The sequence below is a fragment of the Puma concolor genome, chromosome D3 (genome assembly GCF_028749965.1).
Source record: "Puma concolor isolate L17-30 chromosome D3, mPumCon1.1.hap2, whole genome shotgun sequence".
In the NCBI taxonomy this organism is placed as follows: domain Eukaryota; kingdom Metazoa; phylum Chordata; class Mammalia; order Carnivora; family Felidae; genus Puma; species Puma concolor.
Window position 1 is genome coordinate 28,383,634 of NC_141678.1, and position 23,701 is coordinate 28,407,334.

Sequence of the window (23,701 nt, forward strand, 5' to 3'; positions counted from 1 at the left end):
ATGAGGTTATCTGTCTCCCAAGAGAATTTATGTTTGCTGCTGGCAAAGACTAACATGATTTGAATGGCATCCCAAACAATTTGTGGTCCCCAAACCATACATGAGGGTACCTCCTTGATGGTTCCCAGACTTAAACTTTGTCCCCCTATGGTTATAAGTGTGATAAAAATGCTGCTCAGAGTCCTAGCTTCTCAGTCATTCCACTGGGCTTGGCAGATTCTCCTCAGGAAAAAGCATCCCAAAGGCCAGGCCAACCTCTCTCATTTCCTTTTTTTTCTTGGATATTGGCTTCATAATTATTCATTCCCTCGTTAGTTCTCTGATGCTTTCTGGAAACAGAAGTCCTTTATGGGCTTTTTTATTTCACTTATCTGAAAATCCAATGAGAATCTTAATTGGGATACAACATGTTGTTTCCTGTGCCAGTTAAGTTTTGTTTTTCAGCTCTCTTTCCTTCTGCCCCCCCCCCCTTCCCCCTGCTTATATAAACTGCCTTGTGGTGCTGGGGCTGAGACTCTGGAAACTGTATGTCTGTGCTGGCCGATATTCCATTAGACTTTGACCATCAGGACACTGAAGAGTGACTACAGGATGTTTCCATGAGCATCACCTCAGCTACACTTCTTCAACAAGACAGAACAGATTATTCTCACAGAAGAGGCTGAATCCAGTCTGAAGTTTTTCCAAGACTTACAGAACCAGCCTCAGGGCATCTCTTTCTCAGAGGTCTGGGTCTTGGCTCCACTGCCCCTCACTAGCAGTGTATGTACAAGTCTTATAGAGACCCTTCCTCTAGGCTTAGAAACGCTGGCCCCTCTCCCCAAAGGCCTGAGTTCCAGCTCTGCAGAGGACTTCCTCTAAGTTGGAATATTTCCAGGTTCTTTCTATTCATCCTTGAGCTCTAGGAGTGGTAGCTAATTCCTACACTTGTAACTCCATGATAACTTGGCGCTCTTATTTTACCCTTGCAGTTATTTAATTAATAATTTCATTTCATGTTAACTCTTATTTATATTCAATTCCCTCTGTTCAAATAACTAGTGTGGTTTCTGTCTCCTAACTGGATTTTGACTGATACGGTTCACATCCTTGTCCTTCCTCTATTCTCATTTTACCTCACAATACAATTAGAGAATTTGGGGCCCACTTACAATATTGTACCAAGGCTTTACTGTCCTCTATTACATTTTCCATTTCTAGAATTTCTCTTTGGTTCTTTTTCAAGTCTGCTTGGTCATTCTTTAGTTTCAGGTTTCCTGCATGTATTTTTTCCCCACAAGTATTTTTAAGCAGTTGCTTAGCTCTTGTAATATATTGAATATAATAATGAAAAAGTTGTTTGTGATAATTTCATTTTCTCAACTTTTGTGAGTCTGTATCTGCTTCTTGGTCTTCCTGGTTCTTTGTTGTAGTGGCTTGTTTCCCTGAGTGGTTATGTGTCTGGGACTGTCTGTCTGTCTATCTATCTATCTATCTTTACCATGAACTGCTAATTTTCCTTGGAATTTTATTTGTAGGATGAAGGTCTGCAAGAGTAACTGTAAAATAGATACACTTGGTAGGACACTAAAGTGTACATGCATAAATATCACAAAATTGCCCTCGTCATACACTTCCATCACAGCATTATCCAAGTTTTTGAACTGCTGATGAACAATTTATATGCATATATATATGTATATAGATATGTATATACAGTTATATATGTAAGTATATAATATGTAAGTCACTCACCAGCAGTGAGAGTACTAGAATCCTTAAATCAGAATGTTTAGTTCCTTTAGAAGTATGGATACACAGCGAGGTCCAGACTTATTAACAATCCTTTCATTTTGCTTAACCACAATTTTCTTGAAATTCTTCTAGGATGTAAGTTTTTAGTTTTGACCCTAAGCCTCACTCTCCCTGGGGGGAAGATGGTAGTTTAGGGAATGATACTATTAATATTAAAGCATTTGGTGTACAGAGTACTTGGGGTCATAGGCATTACTGCCAACATGGAGAGATTTGAGTAGTACTACCCATGGCAAAAGTCGGCTCTATTGTTAGATGATGAGGCTACACAGATGTTGAAAGGGCAGTCTGCAAAGGTTTTGGCTGACATTGGAAAAGAGATTTAATTTGAAAGTAAGCAGTCTGTTTTCTTCTTTAACACATTTTTGGATGATACTAGATTATAAAGCAAATAATTGCACAATCACTGTGTCATTCACGGTTGACTATTAATTTCTTAAAATTACCAGTGAGCAACATGAAGCATACAGGGTATCCATTACACTGTGGGAATGCGTACACGGAATACCAAAGGTTTCCCTTCCCTGACAAACCTCTTTTTTGCAGCTGAGCCATCTGCATGCAAAACACATCGTCAAATGGTGCCTCAGAAAGCAACTGACCGCTGGGCAAAGCAGGTGTGGACTCTAGTTCCGGAACTGCTACTACTATTGCGTGACCACAGACAATCCAGGTGACCCTCAGTGGCCTTGGGTTGGTCATCTGCTGCTAGATGTGATCTTTGCAGGCTCTCCGCACTGATATTCTCATATAGCACTGTCTAGAAACTGCATGAGCCAGGAAAGATTCCCTACAGGAGCGGGGTACACATACTTCTGAGATTCCTTTCGCGGTGGTTTTGGGACATCTGTGCCTGAATAAAAGGGTGTCTCTTAACTGTCCAGAGTTTGAGGTAGAACTTCCCCCATTGCCCGCCACCCCCTACATATGGAAGGCTCTAGGCAAGGGCAGTTCCTGAGTCTTGGTTTACCTGTTTGAAAACCCTATCCCACAGGAAATTTGCTGAGGGCATCCCACGCCTAGTCCCCGTCCGCGCACACCTGTCCTGGGCACTGGCTTGCGGCAGCCAGAGACTTAGTCGATCTTCCCGCGCACACCCTCCTGGGCACTAGCCAGGGGTTAGCCCGGAACCCCTCCACTTTCCCGCGCACACCTGCCCAGGCCATCGGCCAGGCGTTAGTTTACTACCCCTCCACTCTCCCGCGCACACCAGCCGTGACCACCACCCTAGGGAAGGGCATACCCGGTCTTACTCCCAGGTGCCGGAAGTGCGGCTACGCGCGGAACTACTTTTCGCGGACCCTCAGGCGGCGGGCGGAGTGATTCCGCGCAGGGGCTATGCGGTAGGGAGCGCGTGCCGGACGCGGGCCGGGGTAATGCGCCTGCGCGGCCGCTGCCGCCGCCGCTCGTCTGAGAGCGTGAGGGGAGCTGCCGCCACCGCAGCCACCGCCACCGTCGCTTCTGTCTCCGCCGCCACTTCGGCACCGCGCCCGCCATGGCGCAGATCCTCCCCATCCGCTTCCAGGAGCACTTCCAGGTGAGGCCTGGGCTCTTGACACCGAGGCCGGGCAGACTCCATTGCGGGTCGAGCGCTCCGTATGTCAGCCGCGCCCCCCGCCACCCTACCTCTCTAGGGACCCGGCAGGAGCCGCTGACTGGCCGGCTGCCCAGACCTCCAGCCCCTGGCCCTCGACCCCTACTCGGGTGGAGGCGACGCAGCGCACAGACTCGGGCCGGCTCGGGGGGGTGGGGGGGGCGGGTGGTGGGGCGGGAGTGCTGGTCGGTGTCGAGGCGCGCCGGCCGGTGCAGTGGGAGGGCGCGGTGGCCCACACGTGCGGCCCCGCCAGGTGTGCTGGTCGCAGAAACCCGTTATCCGGTAGCGACGATAGTCCATTCTGGGCGGCTCCGACCTCGATGGCATGCAGGCTGAGAGCGCCGGGTGATGGGAACCGAAGATCTGCCGAAATGTCCCCTTTCAGTGCCTATGGGAGCTTTAACCAGACTGAGGAGCGGTGCACACGGATTCTAGTCGCAAGCTTTATACCAGTAAAATCTGTGTCTGAGCCTAATTTCCCCGTTTTTGCATCTCTCGACCCTTACACCTGAGTTTGCGTCTGTTGACTACCCCAGCCACTGGGGTGGTCTCGTGGGGAAGGATGGTCAAATCGTGTGACCAAAGAGGAAAAGGGAGCATGGTGTGTTTTCATGACACCTTTTAATGCGATACCCCCTCCCCAAGTTTAGCTTTTTAATGAGGTCCCAGTTTGTTGTATCTTAAGTTCTCCTAATAGAGTTGTGCCTCACGAAAATAAAGATTGGCTGCCTGTGTTTGACCAAGGGTTCTGTACTGGCACAGTGTACAGTTTCACTCACATCACACGCACATGTCACACCTGTGAAGGCTGATATGATTCTCATTTTATAGATGAGGAGGTGGGGGCTAGATGAATAATTTCCATTGTCTCTATGCTTTTTGTTAAATCATCACAATCCCATAAGATCCATGTGATTTATTTTATTTTCTAGGTGAGGAAATCAAGGCACAAAGATGTCAAATAAGTGGTCCAGTCATTCAGCAAACAAGAGAGGGATTCAGACTCAGGTCTTTGTACTACACAGTGATATTCCAAGGAATGGGGTGGATTGGAAGGTCATGTTTTCACAGCACAGAGCACTTCTGACTCTATCCAAATGGGAAAGGCCCTGATAGTGACAGTCAGATCCTCTTATTATGCAGATTGGAAACTTGATAACCAGAGTATCCTGCTGCGGTCACTTGGTTAGTGATACAGCTGCAGTTGTGTGGAGGTAGAAGTCTCCTGAATACCCATCTCTTGACAGTAATGTGAAATATCAAAATACTATCATTGTTGCTCATTATAACGATATAATAATATGATCATTTATTGAGCCATTTCTTTTGTAAATCACTATATTAATGTATTTTATAAATCTCATTTAATCTTTCTCATAACTGAGACACAGAGAGGTTAAGTAATTCAAGTAAAATTACACAACTAATAAGTGACAGTTTGGGTTCTAACCCTGATCTCTGATTCCAAAGCCTGTGCTTTAGCCACATAAATATGTTCTCTTCGAAAGGCAAGTAAGCTGCAAGGCATTTAAATTCCTATCGAAGTTCATTTCTTGAAGCGATACATTTTGTTATCTGGAAAATAGTTGTGGCTTGCAGCATACAGGTCATGTAAATGTGGCTTGTGGTCTCCAGCATTAACCGGGTGTTGTGCTCTGCATTCCTTGTTTTTCTAGACTGTACACTCTGTAGCTGCAGACATTTCAAAATTTCCACTTGTTCCTTAAATCCCTGATCCTGTTACTCCCCCTTGCTGGCAGCAGATGATTGGAGAAACAAAAGTCATGAACTGAGATATTCCTCACCTTCATGCCTGCAGCCTTACAAACTTGTCTGCAGTCACTCTTTTCTGCCTTCCTTTTATCTCAAAAGTGGGGTTCCTCCTCTTTTCTGTGTTGTAGATCCTACATCCTTCCCCTTTTAGGAGGGCCTTGCTCAGTAGCATCTTCTCTTTCCTATGTTTTCATCCATTCCCTTGTGGTGGCTTCTTCCCTGGTATCGCCTCCATCTTTACGGCAAACAAACTTCTCCCTCTCTCCTATCTCCTTGACGCTCTTACCTCACAGCTAGACATCATGGAAGAATTACTTTATCCTTCTATCACTTCCCTTATATTCCTCAGTAACCTGCAGTCTGATTTTTGCCTCCACTGTTCCCCTGCACCTGTTCTTGCCAAGGTCACAAGTCGTCATGCAAACTTTTTTGTAAAGGACCAGATAGTAGGTATGTTGGGCCTTTGAGGGCCACATATTGTCTCTTGTCACATTTTTCCCTTTTTTAAAAAATAAGAAACATTTTTTTAAATTTATTTATTTGAGAGAGAGAGAAAGCATGAGTTGGGGAGGAGCAGAAATAGAGGGAAGGAGAGAGAATCCCAAGCAGGCTGTGCACTGCCAGCCCAGAGCCCGATGCAGGGCTCGAACCCATGAACTGTGAGATCATGACCCAAGCCAAAGTTAGACACTTAACTGACTGAGCCACCCAGGCACCCCCTTCCTCTTTTTTTAAACCATCTAAAAAATGTAAAACCCGGGGCGCCTGGGTGGCGCAGTCGGTTAAGCGTCCGACTTCAGCCAGGTCACGATCTCACGGTCCGTGAGTTCGAGCCCCGCGTCAGGCTCTGGGCTGATGGCTCAGAGCCTGGAGCCTGTTTCCGATTCTGTGTCTCCCTCTCTCTCTGCCCCTGCCCCGTTCATGCTCTGTCTCTCTCTGTCCCAAAAAAATAAATAAATGTTGAAAAAAAATTTAAAAAAATAAAATAAAATAAAAAATGTAAAACCCATTTTTAGTTGGGCCATGCAAAAACAGTCTGTAGTTTGCCAATCCCTGCTACAAAAAAATAATAAACTCCAACCCCAGCATCACAGACATCTGATGCATTTGACACTGTGCTTTACTGCCTCCTCATGTCCCTTTCTGTATTGCTTTTGGTTATACCACAGTGTCCCAAAGGTTTCTCCTACCTCTGTGCCCACTCCCCAGTTTCCTTTGTGGGCTCTTCTTAGGCATATGCCTGGGGTCTTTCTTGAGCCCCTTTATCTTTTCATTCTGTATGCTCTACTGGGTGATTTGTATGTATTCCCATATACTCAGTGTTTCCATGCAGGCTGCATATTTTTTGCTGAGCCTCAGAGATGCATGTGGGAGAGACAATAGCAGCCTTTGGTGAAAAGCACAGGCTGAAGCCAAATGTAAGGATTTGAATCTGGACTCAGGCCCTTACTGGTCAAGTGAATTAGGGAAATTTTGTAACCATTTTGTGCCTCCATCTCTGTAATTGTAATATAGAGATAAAAGGTATAGTTTTTACCTCATAGAGTTATTGTGAGGTTTTGAGTTAATAAATGTAATAAAATAAGGTGTGGGACAGTGTCAGTACATAATAAAATGTTCTGTTCTTGTCAGTTATTGGCATTATGACAGCTGTCTGTTAGATAAGGCCATTGCATGATCCGTAGGTTCTTCAAACATAACATGTTCCAAAATAGGGTTCTTCTTTCTCACCAAACATGTATCTTCTCCAGTGTCCAGCCATGAACCTAGGAGACAGCCATGACTTCTTCCTAACCTTTTGGTTCTTCTTTCTATTTATTTTGGGCATCATTCTGCCATTCTCATCATAACTGATATGACCCCGGACTATGCCAACATTCCTCACCTAGATGACTGCACTAACTTTGTCTCTGGTCACCTACCTCAAGTCTTGCCCTCTGTTTTCTAGCACACAGGCAAAGAGATCGCAGAGGTTAAACATCTGCTTAAAGTTCATCAATGAACGCTTCCTTCTTCCAGGATGAAAATGCCAGACTCCCAAATGTCCTGTAAAGCCCTGCCTAATCCAGCACCTGCTCAGCTCTCTTGCTGCTCCCCCATCTTGTCCTCCAGGGCCTTCTCTGGAGCCCAGTATTCTTACCTGTGGGCTTTTGCACATGCTGTTGCCTCTTTCCAGAACATTCTTCCCCTCAGACATTACCCAGCCAAGTCCTACTTAGCCCTCTGGTATCTATCTGCTTGAATGACAGAAAGCTGTCCCTGATTTGTCAGAATTAGGAGCCCTTCCTGTGTGCCCCCATGGCTTTGGGGCTTCCTTCATGATGGAGGTAACTGTATGGTGTATAAGTGGTCACTTTCCTTACTGGACTGCAGGCTCAGGATCTCCTTCTATCTGCAGTTGTATTGTCACTGCCTAGTACATAATAGGCCCTGAGATCTTTGAAGGAATGAAGTCAATTTCATACTAAAATGTTTGTATAGCTGATGACTGATTAGTTAAAATGTAGATTGTCTAATGACAAAGTTGGTAGGCCTTTCTAGACACTCCGTATGGCTCACCTGTGACAATTTACTGTAAGTCTACTTTGTTGAGAGTACTCCTGCCTGTCACACTGACGTTTTGTTTCTGCTCCATTAAGTAATATGGTTTCTGTCTATCACATCACTTAATATTTGTGACTCTAATTGGGTTTTTTCCTGTTTTTAATTTTGGTTTGTTTCATATGAAAATTCTTTAAAAAAATTTTTTTAACGTTTATTTCTGAGAGATAAAGAGAGCAAGAGCAAGCAGAGGAGGAACAGAGAGAGGGGAAGACACAGAATCTGAAGCAGGCTCCAGGCTCTGAGGTGTCAGCACAGAGCCCAACGTGGGGCTCAAACCCACAAACTGTGAGTCGTGACCTGAGCCGAAGTCAGATGCTTAACTGACTGAGCTACCCAGGAGCCCCTGGAAATCCTTTTCTTTTTTTTTTTAAGTTTATTTATTTTTGAGAGAGAGATAGTGGAAGTGGGGCAGTGAGTGAGGGAGAGAGAAAATCCCATGCAGGTTCCATGCTGTCAGCATAGAGCCTGACATGGGGCTCCATCTCACAAACTGCGAGATCATGAACTGAGCTGAAATCAAGAGTCGGACACTTAACTGACTGAGGTACTTAGGTGCCCCTCATAAAAGAATTATTTTTGTGTTTTGTTTGTAAAACTATAGTTAAAGAAAATTCTTGGGCCAGATTTTCCCCAGAGGAAAAACAATAGTTTTCTAATGGTCAGTGGGAAAGTAGAAATCAGTGTATAGGAACTTTTATTCTACAGTCAATTTTTCAGGAGTGTGCCCAAAGCAGAAGCTGTACTTTTATATCTAATGCATTGTAATAAAGCATTCCTTCCACTTCAGCTTAAGATTGCAGCAATTTATTTAGCTTTATTTATCCTGTCACCCTGGTTTTGAGAGGAAGACTAGTTCTGCAGAAATATTTTTCTTGTATTATATGTACTGTTTGAACTTTTTTTTTTATGTTTATTTATTTTTGAGAGAGAGAGAGAGACAGAGCACAAACAAGGGAGGAGCAGAGAGAGAGGGGAGACATAGAATCTGAAGCAGGCTCTAGGCTCTGAGCTGTCAGCACAGAGCCCGATGCAGGGCTCAAACCCACAAACGGTGAGATCATGACCTAAGCTGAAGTGGGCTGCTCAACTGACTGAGCCACCCAGGCGCCCCTGTACTGTTTGAACTTTTTTTATATTCGGATATCTAAGTTTGAAGGTTGTTGCTGTTTGTGCTGAAAATAGAGACAGGACTAGGAACTAATGACACCTTGATTCAGAAGAGGAATGGCTGTAAGAGTTTTGAAATGTGGCACAGCTCAATAAACAGAGAACATATAAACATGTTACCTCAAGGTTTCAATTATGTAGCATATCTCTGAGGTGATATTCTTAACGATACAGAGTCTAAATAAAAATAAAAAAACAAACAAAAAACAGATACAGAGTCTGCCGAGGTGGTCTATTTTACATATAATTTACTTATAGGAGCAAGGTGGTCACTAGTCTTAATCAGTGCTTCCCAGCCCATCTCTGTAGGTGCCTACCTTAAACACTAAATTAGAATCTCTGAGAAGTGAGGACTTTGGCCTTTCTTTCCAGATGAGTCTCACACGCAGCTGGATTGAATCAATCTTTTAGTCATTCATAATTAAAGAAAGAGTTTGTTGTTTGAAGCCTTTTACATGTGAGTAGGAAAGGCAGCACTCTAAAGAGTAGATTGAGCTTGAACTGAAAACAGTTCATGAGCACCTGCGTCTGCTGGAGAGACCCTGGGGAGTCACTCTGAAAGGTGACAGTGTACTCACAGCCTACTACATGTTTGGTTTAGGTTGCCATTTTGTGAAACGGTTTTTGGTACACTAAGGCAAACAACAGTAGGCTCTTTGTGTACTGAAATTGTTGTGCACCCATATAAATGTTTTTAAGGTCTTGTGTAAGCTGTTAAATTTTGCCTGTTGGTAGACTGATGATCCTTGTATTGGAAGTAGATACTAGGCCAATCATTTACCTTCTGACTTTCTTATTTACAAAGTGGTCACCCAGGGTGTGTGGAAGGGTCAGCCTTTGTGAGATTGTCCACAACAGTGGTATGGTAAGTGAGCAAATATTAAACGAATTTGGGCAAGGGGTGCCTGGGTGGCTCAGTCAGTTGAGCGTCTGACTCTTGCTTTTAGCTCAGGTCATGATCCCAGGGACATGGGATCAAGCCCTGCGTTGAGCTCCATGCTGAGCATAGAGCCTGCTTAAGAGTGTTTTCCTCTGCTCCTCTCCCTGCTCGTGTGCTGTCTCTCTCTCTCTCCCTGTATGTATGTATGTATGTATGTATGTATGTATGTATGTATGTGTGTGTATACACACACACACACACATACACACACACATATATATGTATTTTATATATGAATGAATGAATAAAATGAATTTGGGCAAGTCCTCTTTGGAAGAATAAATTATGATCATAGAACATATTTAAATGTTCAGAATCCTTGAACTGCACAAGATTCTCAGTACTTTTTGAGTTTATTGGATTAAAAGGGTTATTATGTACTAAGATCTTAGTCAAGGTCCCTCTCCACCAGTTTCTTAAACATTCTGTAGCTGGGGCAAAGTCTGCTTGGAACAAGTTTTAAAGTAATACATACACATAGGAAGAATAGTATAAATGACAATTAAACCTTTCTGTTCAAACTTTGGGTCCCTTTTCCCAGAAGAAACCACTATTAAGGAAACCATATCTCTTTCAATCCTGCTATGAAATTCCCTCCTTTTACTTTTGTAACTTAACAGAATTTGAAGATCTTTCTTTTAAGATTATATAAAGATTGCATCATATATTTGACAGTATTGCTTACTGATATTCTTCTGGGGCAGTAGTTGTTGACACCCTGCCCCGCCCCCCATCCTGTAAGTATTTCATTGCTTTCTTTGTTGAATCTGTTGCTTTCAGTCTATTCCACATTTTCTTCTTTTGCTTCTCTTGCTTAAGGCCTGCTGGTGGCCTCCATGCCAGGGAGAGATTACCATAACTCTTGGCTGGCTGAAGAAGGATGCCGCAGAGCTGGGCTAGCAAAGTTCAGTGACAAAATTAGTATTCAAGGAGATCTTGACAGGCAGGCATCCAACTAGTTGACATTTAACACGTATAAATATAGGGTCTTATGTGTTGGTTTTAAAATACAGAAAACCTACATTGGTGTAATTTGAGAGAGGTTCTGTAAAGCACTACACAGATGTAGTTTTTAAACTGTTCTGAACTAATCTAGTCTTAGAATTTTAGGATAGTTCTAGGAAAGACCTCTGTGTCATTCTTCATAGGTCCTCATTCTTCATAGGTCCTCATTTACAAGGCTCCCTCTTTAAGCTAAGAGAAAGCTTGTGGTAAGTTTGACATACAAAATCTATTTTTAAAAATTAAATTATTTTCTTGACTGCCTAAAACTAGTAACTTCTTTACTAATTAATTATTGAATGTCCACCTGATGGGCACTGTGATAAGGCAGTGAATGAGCCTGAGGAGACATATACAGAAGGAGAAAGGACTAGCATCTTCAGAGACAAGAGACATGAAAACCTGGGATATTATTGCAACTGAACATTCTGGCTCTTTGGTATGGTCAGTTGGTGTTTTCACCAACAGCCCTGTATAAACACAGCTGCAGCCTTCCCAGTCATACTGCTGTCCCTAAGCCCCTTAAATATAGAAACCACAGAGTTGTCGGATGAGTAATTTCTTTTTATGTTTTCCCCAGTGTCAGATTTGAATTTGGATTCATTTAATTGCAGGTCTTAAGAACTGAAAAAGATTATTAAATAATATCTTGTGTACTTTTGCTTAACTTGTGTATACGTTGTTTTAAATGTGTAGCTGTGTTGCCTTTCAGAATAATTATTATAGGAATCAGGAGTCCTTAGTTGTAGCTATTAACTAATGAGAAAACATGACTTTGGGCACACCACTTCTCTGGGACTCTGTTTCTGCATATAGAGTAAAACTCAGTGGTATTTGCTATTTTATATCTAAAAGTTCTTTTTTGTGGGATTGTCCTGTGTTTGGCATGCCTGGCCCCAGCCCACTAAATACTAGTAGTGTTCTATAGTCATTGTACAATTCAGATTGCCCCTGATTGTTTCCAGAGACTGCAGGATACTACCCCTGGTTGAGAACCACCTTCTTCCTTCTAGTTCTAATAGTCTCTGACTTATTTTTGGGTACACTGTTCTCAGCTGTTAAAACAGCATCTTCCTTTGTGAGGTACTTTTACCTTTTCCAAGTACCTTGAATGTGTGTATATGCTTTTGTGTAAGGAACTGGACATAATCATTAATATTTAAGAACTTACTGTACTCAAGAGATTGGGTACAAATTCTTGATGATATTTGGAGTTGAAATCAGAATATTGCCATATTAACCCAACATCCCCAAACTAAGAATAAAGTGAAAATTTAGAAAATGTAGGCCCACTTAAGTGTATGGCTCTGAAATGTAAAGATTTTTTTTTTTTTTGAAATGTAAAGATTTAACAGTGTTGGGTGCTTGAGTGTTAGGGGGCTCTCCAAATGTTACTATATGCTTATATAGTATAATGCTTATTTAATTAAAAAAAAAAAAAAAAGGAAGACTAGGTAGGTCTCCTGGGAACATTCTTTCACCCTGTTGTTTCTCTCCCTCTCTCTGCCCCCAAAGGAACTTTTCATTGTCTCCCTATCAGCAACTTCATATAGTTCAACCTACTGATAATTGTTAGTCTCCATGGTCTGTGGGCTCTGGATGGTGTGACTGTATCTTATATATCTTACTGTTTTCAGAGTTAGTGATTAGCAGGTAGCATGTGTTCAGTACTCATGAAAGTAATGTATGAAAATTACTTGCTGTGAGAAAGTCTTAACTTTGATTCACTATACTACTGCATTTACTACATTAAGCTCCTGCTTCAGATGTGTGAAAATAAAACGGGAATTTCAAACAAGACAGTATTGTGGTTTAGAATACAAGCTTTATTCACACCTGTCTCCATCATTAATCAGCATTGTGGCTTTGGGAAGATTTCTTAACCTAAAAGTCTTGTGTTGTACTAGTGTAAGTTGTGCATAGCATACTTCCCTCCTGGGTTAGCAGAAAGGTCAGATAAGGTGACCTGTTGTCCTGCAGCCTGCTCAGCAGCTGGAATATTAAATATGTGCTAGAATCTGTACCACAAGAGACAAATAAGATATAATCCTTGCTTTTAAGGAGTTCATTGGGGAATAAAATGATAGAATAAAAAATTATACTGGCAGTATGAATAGCCTCATCTGTGCTTCTTCTAAAGACTGATCATTATTTTTATTTTTTTTTATATTTTTTTTAAATTTTTTTTTTCAACGTTTTATTTTTATTTTTGGGACAGAGAGAGACAGAGCATGAACGGGGGAGGGGCAGAGAGAGAGGGAGACACAGAATCAGAAACAGGCTCCAGGCTCTGAGCCATCAGCCCAGAGCCTGACGCGGGGCTCGAACTCACGGACCGCGAGATCGTGACCTGGCTGAAGTCGGCCGCTTAACCGACTGTGCCACCCAGGCGCCCCTGATCATTATTTTTAACAAGTGGTTCCCAATCTTTGTTGTTAGCGTAAACTTTTATACAAGATCACACAGGGTAACTAAAGAGTCTAGTCAATAGCAGTAAGGTTTGGGTTGAGCAGAAAAATGTTTAGAAACAAAGGTGCCTTGTAAGGTAAATTGGGGCAGGGGAATTTTATAGATATAAGCATGGTTCTCTTGAGTGTGTGTTTTCCCAGGGTTTTTCATTGAAGTTTATCTCATTAATAAACTTGGTTCTTATTTAAACCAAGCACTATGTATAAAAGTGACCTTTGAAGAAAGGTTCCTGATTTAAGTTTTACACAAGGTCAAGCAATCCATCTACCTCCAAAGATGTACCAGACCTGTTGACTTTTCCTTGGACATGCCAAGAAATATTTAAACTGACTGAGAAATTAAATCAAATATGATATGTGGGGTTGCTTTAAGGAAAAGAAAAACTCTTGGCTAGATCTTTGTTACTGTTTGCTTTTGGAGAAACTGGTTTTTGTTTTCTTCCTTTCCCCTCTTTTCCCCTGCCTTCACCTCTCCAAGACCACCTTCTTGCTGAGGCTCTCCTCAACTGTGGGTTTATCTGTGAGTTATTCTTTGTGGGCTCCTCCACCCCCTCCCAGCTGATGTCTACCTGTCTGTATTGCTCAAGGCATCTTTCCCTCTTCCTGGCATTATCCTTATTCTTGTGTGTTTTCATCAGTCTGTATGATTATAAGCCCCTTGAGATTTGACTCACAGCCTACTGTTGATGCATTGCCTGTACCTATTAAAGGTATAGAAACACAAGTCTATGTTTGCCTCAGTTATTTAATGCCAAGTTTTTTCTAAACTCCTTTTCCTTAAAAAGTTTATTTATTTTGAGAGAGAAAGAGAGAGAGTAAGCACAAGGGAGGGGCAGAGAAAGAGAGGGAGAGAGAAAATCCCAAGCAGACTCTGTGGTGTCAGCGCAGAACCTAACACAGAGCTCGAACTCATGAACCATGAGATCATGATCTGAGTGGAAACCAAGAATTGGACACTCAACCGACTGAGCCACCCAGGTGCCCCCAAGGTTTTCTTGTTTTACTTTTCTTCCTTCTGTTAGACTTTGCTAAATAATGGACTAGATATACTGTGTTTCAGAGAGGAAAAACTTAATTTTAATCAAATGTTTTCTTTTTCTCTTTAGCTCCAAAACCTGGGAATTAATCCAGCCAACATTGGATTCAGCACACTGACCATGGAATCTGATAAGTTTATATGTGTCCGAGAAAAGGTTGGTGAGCAGGCACAGGTAGTGATTGTTGACATGAGTGATCCAATGGCACCAATCAGACGGCCCATCTCTGCAGAAAGTGCCATCATGAATCCAGCCTCTAAGGTGATAGCTTTGAAAGGTAAGCCTGATAGTATTTTCAGAAAGGAATTTTACCTCACTTTACCTGATTTGTTACCTTACATATCAGACAGCTGTCAATAAATTTACAGCCAAGTGTCATCAATAATCCTAAACTTAATTACAAAAGTTTTAGCCAAGGCTGTTTTGCATACCTTATTTAATGAGAGGCCCATGAGCACCTGGGCTTTTTGTGACATCATGCATACTGCTACATACGTGAGGGAGTGCATGCCCAGTGTCTCATCCTCATGGCTGCTACATCTGGAAAGGCCAATACTACTCTGCACATGTTTACCAGTTGGGCTATGTGGTGCCCTTGAGCTCATAATGGGCTGCTTTACAGTGGCGCTCCAGGGATCCTAGAGTATGCCAAGGTACTGCTTCTCTTGTGAAACACATTGAGGACAGTATAGTTGTTGATTAATAGAATTTTACTTCCCCTGAACTCAGGGGGATGTTGGATGCTTGAAATCTTCTAGTTACTTTGAGAATATAGAATCTATGATTTGGCAAATTGAAAGGATTATGTATATAGTGGACTTGTTAATATTTAATGCAAAATGTATTATCACTTACCTTGAAAAGTGAAAACTCTTTCTGGAGCTAAAATTTGTGAATGCCAAATATTAGCTTTGCCTGTGCTTCTGTTTTGTTACAGAAATAGGGTCTACTTTGTCCTTTCAGTAGGTAAATGGACATATGGGAGTTATAACCTTTCTATTTAAAAAAAAATAGCTAAATTTTTTTATTCAAATGACTTTTTTTCTGTGAACTCTATTTCTTACCAAAGTATTTTTTTGAACATGTAGTGTAAACGATGTAAACTAATTTTAATTGAAGAAATTGCTAACTTTTATGGATTTATTTATTTATTTATTTTTAAAAAGTTTATTTATTTGGAGAGAGAGAGCAAGAGTGCCCCTGGTGGAGGGACAGAGAGAGACGGAGAGAAAGAATTCGAAGCAGAGCCCAATGTGGGGCTTGATCCCTGAACTGTGGCATCATGACCTGAGTCAAAATCAGGAGTCGGATGCTTAACAGATTGAGCTACCCAGGCACCCCTATGGATTCTTCATGATTGTTTTGGTTCTTCTGCATTTTCTGTTTGCAGTACTTTTTTTTTTTTTTTTTTAGTTAATTAATTTTTTAAAAGTAGGCTCTATGCCTAATGTCAGGCTTGAACTCATGACTCTTGAGATTGAGAGTCACATGTTCTACCAAATGAGCCAGCCAGGTACCCCTATTTTGCAATACTTTTGAGAGACCTTATCTGTTGTGGTGTTTGCTGTTTAGTATTCTAAGCGGGTCTGAGAGACAACCAGCAATTTAGTCTTCCTGGTCCTCTAATATGATTCTCTATACCGGTGTGCACTGTGGATCTCCTAGAGGGAGTTGTTGGAGTGTGGTAGGAGAGTGGAGAGAACTCGGTATTTACATGCTCTCAATCCCTCCAACCAAAGTGGCAACACACCCGAAGTTGAACAAGTTGGGTTTACTACTTGTTTAAGTGAGAGAGAAATCACACCATGGGGAGCTGGGAGGTGTCACAGTATTAATAGAGAGTGTTAGAAAAAAACTTTTGTAGGATTTGGGCTTCAGTTGGGTGATTTGGGGGATGGTCTAAGGAAACAGGAGTTTGCTATAGATTGGATGTTGTTAGGGTCACCTAGGTGGCTCAGTCAGTTAAATGTCTGACTTCAGCTCAGGTCATGATCTCATGGTTCGTGAGTTTGAGTCCCGAATTGGGCTCTGTGCTGATAACTCAGAGCCTGAAGCCTGCTTCAGATTCTGTGTCTCCCTCTCTCTGCCCCTCCCCCATTCTCTCTCTCTCTCTCTCTCTCTCTCTCTCTCTCTCTCTCAAAAATAAACAAACATTAAAAAAGAAAGATTGGATGCTGTTAGAAAGTGGGGGTAATTTTATGATTAGGTGTCTCAGTAAATCTTACCTATAGGGGAAGGGCAGACTAGAGTGAGGATAAAGCTGGAATTGGTTAAAGAAGTAGCAGTCATGCATTTCAGCCAAGAGAATGGCTTTTTGGTATTTTGTGGGTTTCCCAGTTACCTTGTTTTTGTCTGTACTTAGATAAGATTCTGAAGCAGCCTTGCTTTGTCTCACTTTATCATGGTCTCAGAGGGACTTGTCTGAGGTTGGTGTCCTCTGAGATGGTTTATGTCCACTAGGAGAGCAGTATGGTTTGACTGTGAGGTCTGGCCAGCTTCCTGATGGCAGGCGCTGCTCTTTTTTTTTTTTTTTTTTTTCATTCTCAGTGTTCATATGAATTGCTTCATCTATGGCAGTTGACTGCTATTTTCTTTTGCATGAGGAAGTGTGAGCTGTGGAACCAAAGTTATATAATTTTAAGTATTCTGTTTTTATTACAATCTTGTGGCTGTTAGGATAACCTTGGACCCTTGTAGTACAATTTTTTGGCAAGTGGTGGTGGTGTGTTTCAAAGACCCTAGACCAAAATAAGCAAAAGTGTCTTAAAAAAAAAAAGATATTTGTACAGTGGCTAAATTACAGAGATGATTTAATTATAATTTTATTGTTTCACATGACTTAGTTCCATAGGTGCCAGTGTGAAAGCATGAAAGTGAAGTCAAGGGTCCTGGTCTTAAATCTCACAGACTACCCATTTTGGCTGGTGAAGTCTTGTGATGGGAAAAGGGCTCTTCATGAGATGTACCTCTTTTTTAAAAAGGTCTGCCTTGCAGTCTGTCCTTTTATCTGGCTGAGAGCTCCTGAGGTCCTCAGCCCATGCCACTGCCCATCCTTCTGGAGAAGCCTGGAGCAGATTCACTTACCACACTTTCTTCAGACTGTCTCTACTGATGCTTTTGTAGTGAATATTTTAAAACCAGAGATACATTTTTACCCTTGACAGGAAATGGGGGTAGAATTCCTCATCTGTTGCTCATCATCTTAATGAAACATTAATACTCTAAGTGAGGGATAGGTAACCTGTTGTTTTTGTACAGCCCCAAGCTAAGAATGGTTTATATATTTTTAAAAAGTTGTAAAAACAGACAAATATGTGACAGAGATCTTGTATGCCCCTAAAAAGAAAAAGTTTCCTGACTACTTGCATTATTGGCCCGAGTATATTTCTTACTGTTATTATGAAACATAGCACTTTGAGTAGTCATTTGTGTTTCTTTTTACAAACTCTACCTTTCCCCTTAATTTTTAGAGGTAGATTGAGTATAGGCTATACAGTGCCAGCCTAGCAGTTAGCACTTGACCCAGGTGGGGAGGGGAGAGGTGGTGGGATGGTACCCCCTTGTGGTAGCACATCCTTCACCCTGACAATTGGAATCTGACAGAGGATTGATTCCCAGAGGAGGTTGGTCTCTTTTATTTTTTTTTTAATTCTTTTTGTGTCACTAAATATTTTGTACCTCATGTAAAACAAGTCCTTTTTAACTAGTCTAGTGACAACTTGACAAGTTTTTGAATTAGAGGAAATTTCTTATATGATCCCAGGCTATTTGAAACTAAAAGGTACCTCTATCCTATAGTTGAACTTCTAATCCAGTCACTTTTTTCTTTCTTAACCATTTTTTTCAGGTATAATTTACATGCCAGGAAATTCATTTATTATAAGTGTACAGTTCAGTGACTTTTAGTAGACTTATTGAGTTGTCAGGGTGCCTGGGCGGCTCAATTGGTTAAGCGCCTGACTTTTGATTTCAGCTCAGGTCAAAATCTCATGGTTGTGAGATCAAGCCCTGAGTTGGGCTCTGCACTGAGCATGGAGCCTGTTTAAGATTCTCTCTCTCCGTCTCTCTCTGCCTTTCCCCCAAGTGCCTGCACACGTTCTCTCTCTCTCAAATAAATAAATAAAAGTTAAAAATAAATAAAAAATAAAAGTCAGTGTTAAAAAATTTATTGAGTTGTGGAACTATCACCATGCTCTGGTTTTAGAAAATTTCTGCTATCCCAGAAAGTTCCTTTGTTCCTGTCTGCAGTCATTCTTCACTTCTATCCTTAGCCCTAGGCAGCTACTGATCTGTTTTCTGACTCTGTAGAGTTGCCATTTCTGGACATTACAAATAAAGGAATCATACAATATACAATCTTTTACATCTGGCTTCCTTCAGTTAGCATATTATGTTTCAGGTTCATCTACATTGTAACTTGTATCAGTAGTTAGTTCCTTTTTATGGTTGAGTAAAATTCCAACTTTATTATTCCATGGATATATCGCATTTTGTTTATTCATTTATCCGTTTATGGACATTTGCATTGGTGCTAGTTTTTGGCCATTAAGAATATCGCTGCTGTGAACACTTTCCTACAAGTCTTTGTAGATGTGTATTTCCATTTTTCTTGGGTAAATACCTAGGAGTAGAATTGCTGGATCATACAGTAAATTTTTTTAGTTCTTTAAGGCACTACCAAACTGTTTTCTAGAGTGACTGTACCATTTTACATTTCTGCCAACAGTGTATGAGGAGTCTAGTTTTTGTAACATGTATGCAACACTTGATATTGTCTTTTTTATTAAAGTAATTCCAGAGGCTACCTATGGATACCTCATGGTGGTTTTAATTTGCATTTCTGTAATGCCTAAGGATGTTAAGTGTCTTTTCTTTTCATGTTGTTATTTGTCATTTATATGTCTTTTTTTTTTTTTTTTTTTTTTTTTGCCATTCGTGTATCTTGTTAGAGAAATGTCTTCAAATCTTTTGCCCAGTTTTTAAAGGGTTTTTTTTTAAAGTTTACTTATTTAGAGAGACAATGTGAGCACAAGCGAGGGAGGGGCAGAGAGAAAGAGAGGGAGAGAGAGAATTCCAAGAAGGTTCTGCTCTGTCAGCACAGAGACCAACTCGGGACTCATTCTCACCAACTGTGAGATCATGACTCACTTATTGGGCTCACCCAAATCAAGAGTGGAATGTTTAAACTGGCTAAGCCACGCAGGTGGCCCTGCCCATTTCTTAATAGGCTTATTTGTCTTATTATTGAATTTTAAGAGTGCTTTGTATATTCTGGTTATAAATCATTTATCAACTGTGTGATCTGCATATATTTTCTCCTAATTTGTAGCTCTTCTTTTTATTTTCCTAATATATCTTTTGAAGAAAACATTTTTTATTTTTGATAAAGTCTGGATTACCACTTTTTTTCTTTAATGGATCTTGATTTTGGAGTCTTACCTAGGAATGCTTAGCCTAGGAGTGCAAGGTCATGATGATTTTCTATATTTTCTTCTAATGGTTTTATGGTTTTAACGCTTACATGTAGGTCCATAGTCTGATTTAAGTTACTTTTTGTGTATGGCATGAGATAAGAATGTTAGGTTTTTCTTCATTTCCTCCTCTTCTTTCTTCTTCTTTCTTCTTTCTTTTTCTTTTTTCCTTTTCTTTTTCTTTTTTCAGTGGGGTAAGGGCATTCAGTTGTCCCAGCACCATTTGTTGAAAAGACTCTTCTTCCCCATTGAATTATCTAGGCAACTTTGGTAAAAATCAGTTAACCATATAAATAGACCTGTTTCTGGACTCAGTTCTATTTCATTGATCCATATGCCCAACCTTGTGCCAAATACTTGATTACTATGGTTTTATAGTAAGTTTTTTTTTTTTTTTTTATGTTTATTTACCTTTGAGAGAGAGCACAAGCAGGGAAGGGGCAGAGGGAGAGGGGGACAGAGGATCTGAAGCTGGCTCTGTGCTGACAGCAGCAAGCCCATTGTGGGGTTTGAACTCATGAACCGCGAAATCATGAGCCTAGCCAAAGTCCGGATGCTCAACTGAGCCACCCAGGTGCCCCTATGGCTTTGTAGTAAGTTTGAAATGAGATAGTGTTGGTATTCCAACTTCATATTTTTCAAAATAGTTTTTGAAACTATGAAACTAGGTCCTTTTAATTTCCACTTAAGTTTTAGGATCAGTTTCTACAAATAGCCTGATAGGATTTTGATAGGGATTGCATTGAATTTATTAATCAATTTGGCAAGAATTGCCATCTGACAATATTGAGTTTTCTAGTCATTCAACATGGAATGTCTGTTTATTTAGATATTCAATTTTTTCAATGATGTTTTACACTTCCTTTTTTTTTAATTTTTATTTTATTTAAAAACTTTTTTTTAACATTTATTTATTTTTGAGAGAAAGAGACAGAGCATGAGCAGGGGTGGGGGGGGAGAGAGAGAGAGACAGAGAGACAGAGAGACAGACACACAGAATCCGAAGCAGGCTCCAGGCTCTGCCAGCACGGAGCCCGATGTGGAGCTCAAACTCATGAACTGTGAGATCATGACCTGGTCTGAAGTCGGACACCCAACTGACTGAGCCACCCAGGTGCCCCGAATTTTTATTTTATTTTAGAGAGAGAGTGAGAGAGGACACAGGGGAGGGGCAGAGAGAGAGAGAGGAGAGAGAGAGAATCCTAAGCAGGCTCCATGCTCAGCCATGGGGCTCTATCTCACAATTCTGAGATCATGACTTGAGCCAAAATCAAGAGTTCCAACACTTAACTGACTGAGCCACCCAGATGTTCCTGTTTTACACTGTTAGTGTACAAATCCTGATATAGTATGATACACATAGTTGATACACATTACATTAGTTTCAAGTGTATAACTTAGTGTGATTCCACAAGTCTGTACATTATGTTGTGCTCACCACAAGTATAGCTACCACCTGTTACCATATAGTGCTATTATATCATTGACTGTATTCCCTATGCTGTACCTTTTATCCCTGGGACTTATATCTTCCATAGCTGGAAATCTGTATCTTCTACTCCCCTTCACCCATTTTTATAACTGATTTTTATATACACATCTGTATTCTGTACAATTGCTAAACTTCTTTATTCTTAGAGTTTTTAGTGCGTTTCTTCAAATTTTTGATATACCACATCATGGTTATCTGCATATAGACAGTTTTACATCTTCCTTTCTCATCTGGATTCTATTCAGTTTATTTCAACATTGCATTGGCAGAATAGAAGTGGCAAGAACATGAGTGTCTGGGTGGCTCAGAGGTTGAGTGTCCGACTCTTGATATGGGCTCAGGTCATGATCTTGTGGTGGTGAGATCAAGCCCCACGTTGTGCTCTGTGCTGACAGCAAGGAGTCTGCTTGGGATTTTCTCTTTCCCTCTCTCTCTGCCCCTACCCTGCGTGTGTGCATTCTTGTCCTCCCTCCCTCCCTCCGTCCCTCTCTCTCTCTCTCTCTCTCTCTCTCTGTCTCTCTGTCTCTCTCTTTCTCTCTTTCTCTCTGTCAAAATAAAAATTAAAAAAGAAGTGGCAAGAACAGACATCCTTGACTTATTTCTGAAATTGGGGAAGTAATTTAGTCTTTCATCATTGAATATGATGTTAGCAGTAGGTTTTGGATAGATGAACCCTTTATTAAGTTGAAGAAGTTCCCTTATATTTTTATTTTGTTTAGAGCTTCTATCATGAGAAGGGGTTGACTTTTTCAAATGCATTTGATGCATCTGTTGAGATGATCATATGGTTTTGGGCCCTTAGAGTGTAATATATTATGTGAATTGACAAACCAACCTTGCATTCCTAGAATGAATCCCTCTTGGTAATAGGGTATAATTGTTTTTATGTATAGCTAGATTTGGTTCACTCATATTTTAAGGACTCTTCCATTTTTGTGATAAGTGTCTGTGGATTCTTTTCTCGTGATGACTTTGTCTTTGGTTAGTATTCCCTTACAGAATGACGTGGGAAGTGGTCCCTCTTCTGCTTTCTGAGTTTGTGAGAGACTTCATATTTCTATTGTCTTTGAATATTTGATAAACTTTAACAGTTAAAGCCTTCTGAGTTTGTGTTTTTCTTTATGAGATAATTTTTTTTTTTAATTTTTTTTTTCAACGTTTATTTATTTTTGGGACAGAGAGAGACAGAGCGTGAACGGGGGAGGGGCAGAGAGAGAGGGAGACACAGAATCGGAAACAGGCTCCAGGCTCTGAGCCATCAGCCCAGAGCCTGACGCGGGGCTCAAACTCACGGACCGCGAGATCGTGACCTGGCTGAAGTCGGACGCTTAACCGACTGCGCCACCCAGGCGCCCCTTTTATGAGATAATTTTAAACTAAGAACTCAACTTCTTCACTTGTTGTAAATCTGTTCAGATTTTCTTCCTTGTGTCAGTTTCGGTAATTTATCTTACTAGGAATTTATATACAAGTCATCTAAGTTTTCTAATGTGTTGGCATAAAATTGTTCATACTCTTCTTGTAATCCTTTTAATTTCTTCAAGATCACCAATGGTGTCCTCTCTTTTATTCCTGATTTTGGTAATTTGGGTTTGTCTTTTTTTCTTGATCAGTCTAAGGTTTGTCAGTTTTCTTGATTGTTGTGAAAAGCCAATTTTTTGTTTTATCGATTTTTCTGTATTACTTTCCTGTTATTTTTCCTTGAGTTTTGCTCTACTCTTAATCTCTGTATTTTTGTTCCTTTGGGTTTTGTTGGCTCTTTCTGTAGTTTATTAAGGTGGAAACTTACTTGATTTGAGATCTTCTTTTGTAAGTACATTTTTAAAAAGTATTTATTTAAGTAATCTGTACACCCAACATGAAGCTCAAACTCACAACCCTGAGATTAAGAGTTGCATGCTGAGCTAGCCAGGAGCCGCTGAGATCTTCTTTTAAGATCTTGACATTTAAAACAGTATATTTGCCCTAAGGGTTATTTACATGTGTGTTGTTGAATTTCCAAAATTTGGAAATATCCCACTTTTTTATTATTGATTTCTAATAATTCTATTATAATCAGATAATTTATTTTATATGATTTCAAATTTTAAATTTCTTAAGACTTTTTTATAGCCAGCATATGATCTGTCCTCAAATATGTTCCAGGTATACTTGGAAAGAACATATTTTCTTGTTGGGTGATGTGTTCTAAAGATGTCAGGTTGAATTGGACAGCAGTATTCAAATATGTTTTTCTGTTTAGTTGTCTAATTATTGAGAGTGGGGTATTGAAATCTCCAACTTTTTTTTCAATATTTAAAAATTGTGGCTAAATACATATAATGAAATTTATTATATTAACCATTTTTTAGTGTAAGCA

The 23,701-nt window shown here is 40.6% G+C and overlaps 1 protein-coding gene across 2 annotated transcripts in view; it reads left to right on the forward strand.

Annotated features, from left to right (window-relative positions):
* The first annotated feature begins 3,026 nt into the window (after positions 1–3,026).
* CLTCL1 (clathrin heavy chain like 1) overlaps positions 3,027–23,701 on the forward strand; it is a 103,414-nt gene continuing 82,739 nt past the window's right edge. Inside the window, exons 1-2 of one of the 2 annotated variants that reach the window (XM_086682271.1) lie at positions 3,027–3,331; positions 14,449–14,656. In XM_086682271.1, the coding sequence (XP_086538397.1) occupies positions 3,290–3,331; positions 14,449–14,656 (250 nt within the window). In that variant the 5' untranslated portion in view covers positions 3,027–3,289. The remainder of the gene's footprint in view (positions 3,332–14,448; positions 14,657–23,701) is intronic. The other variant, XM_086682272.1, reaches the window with a different exon arrangement.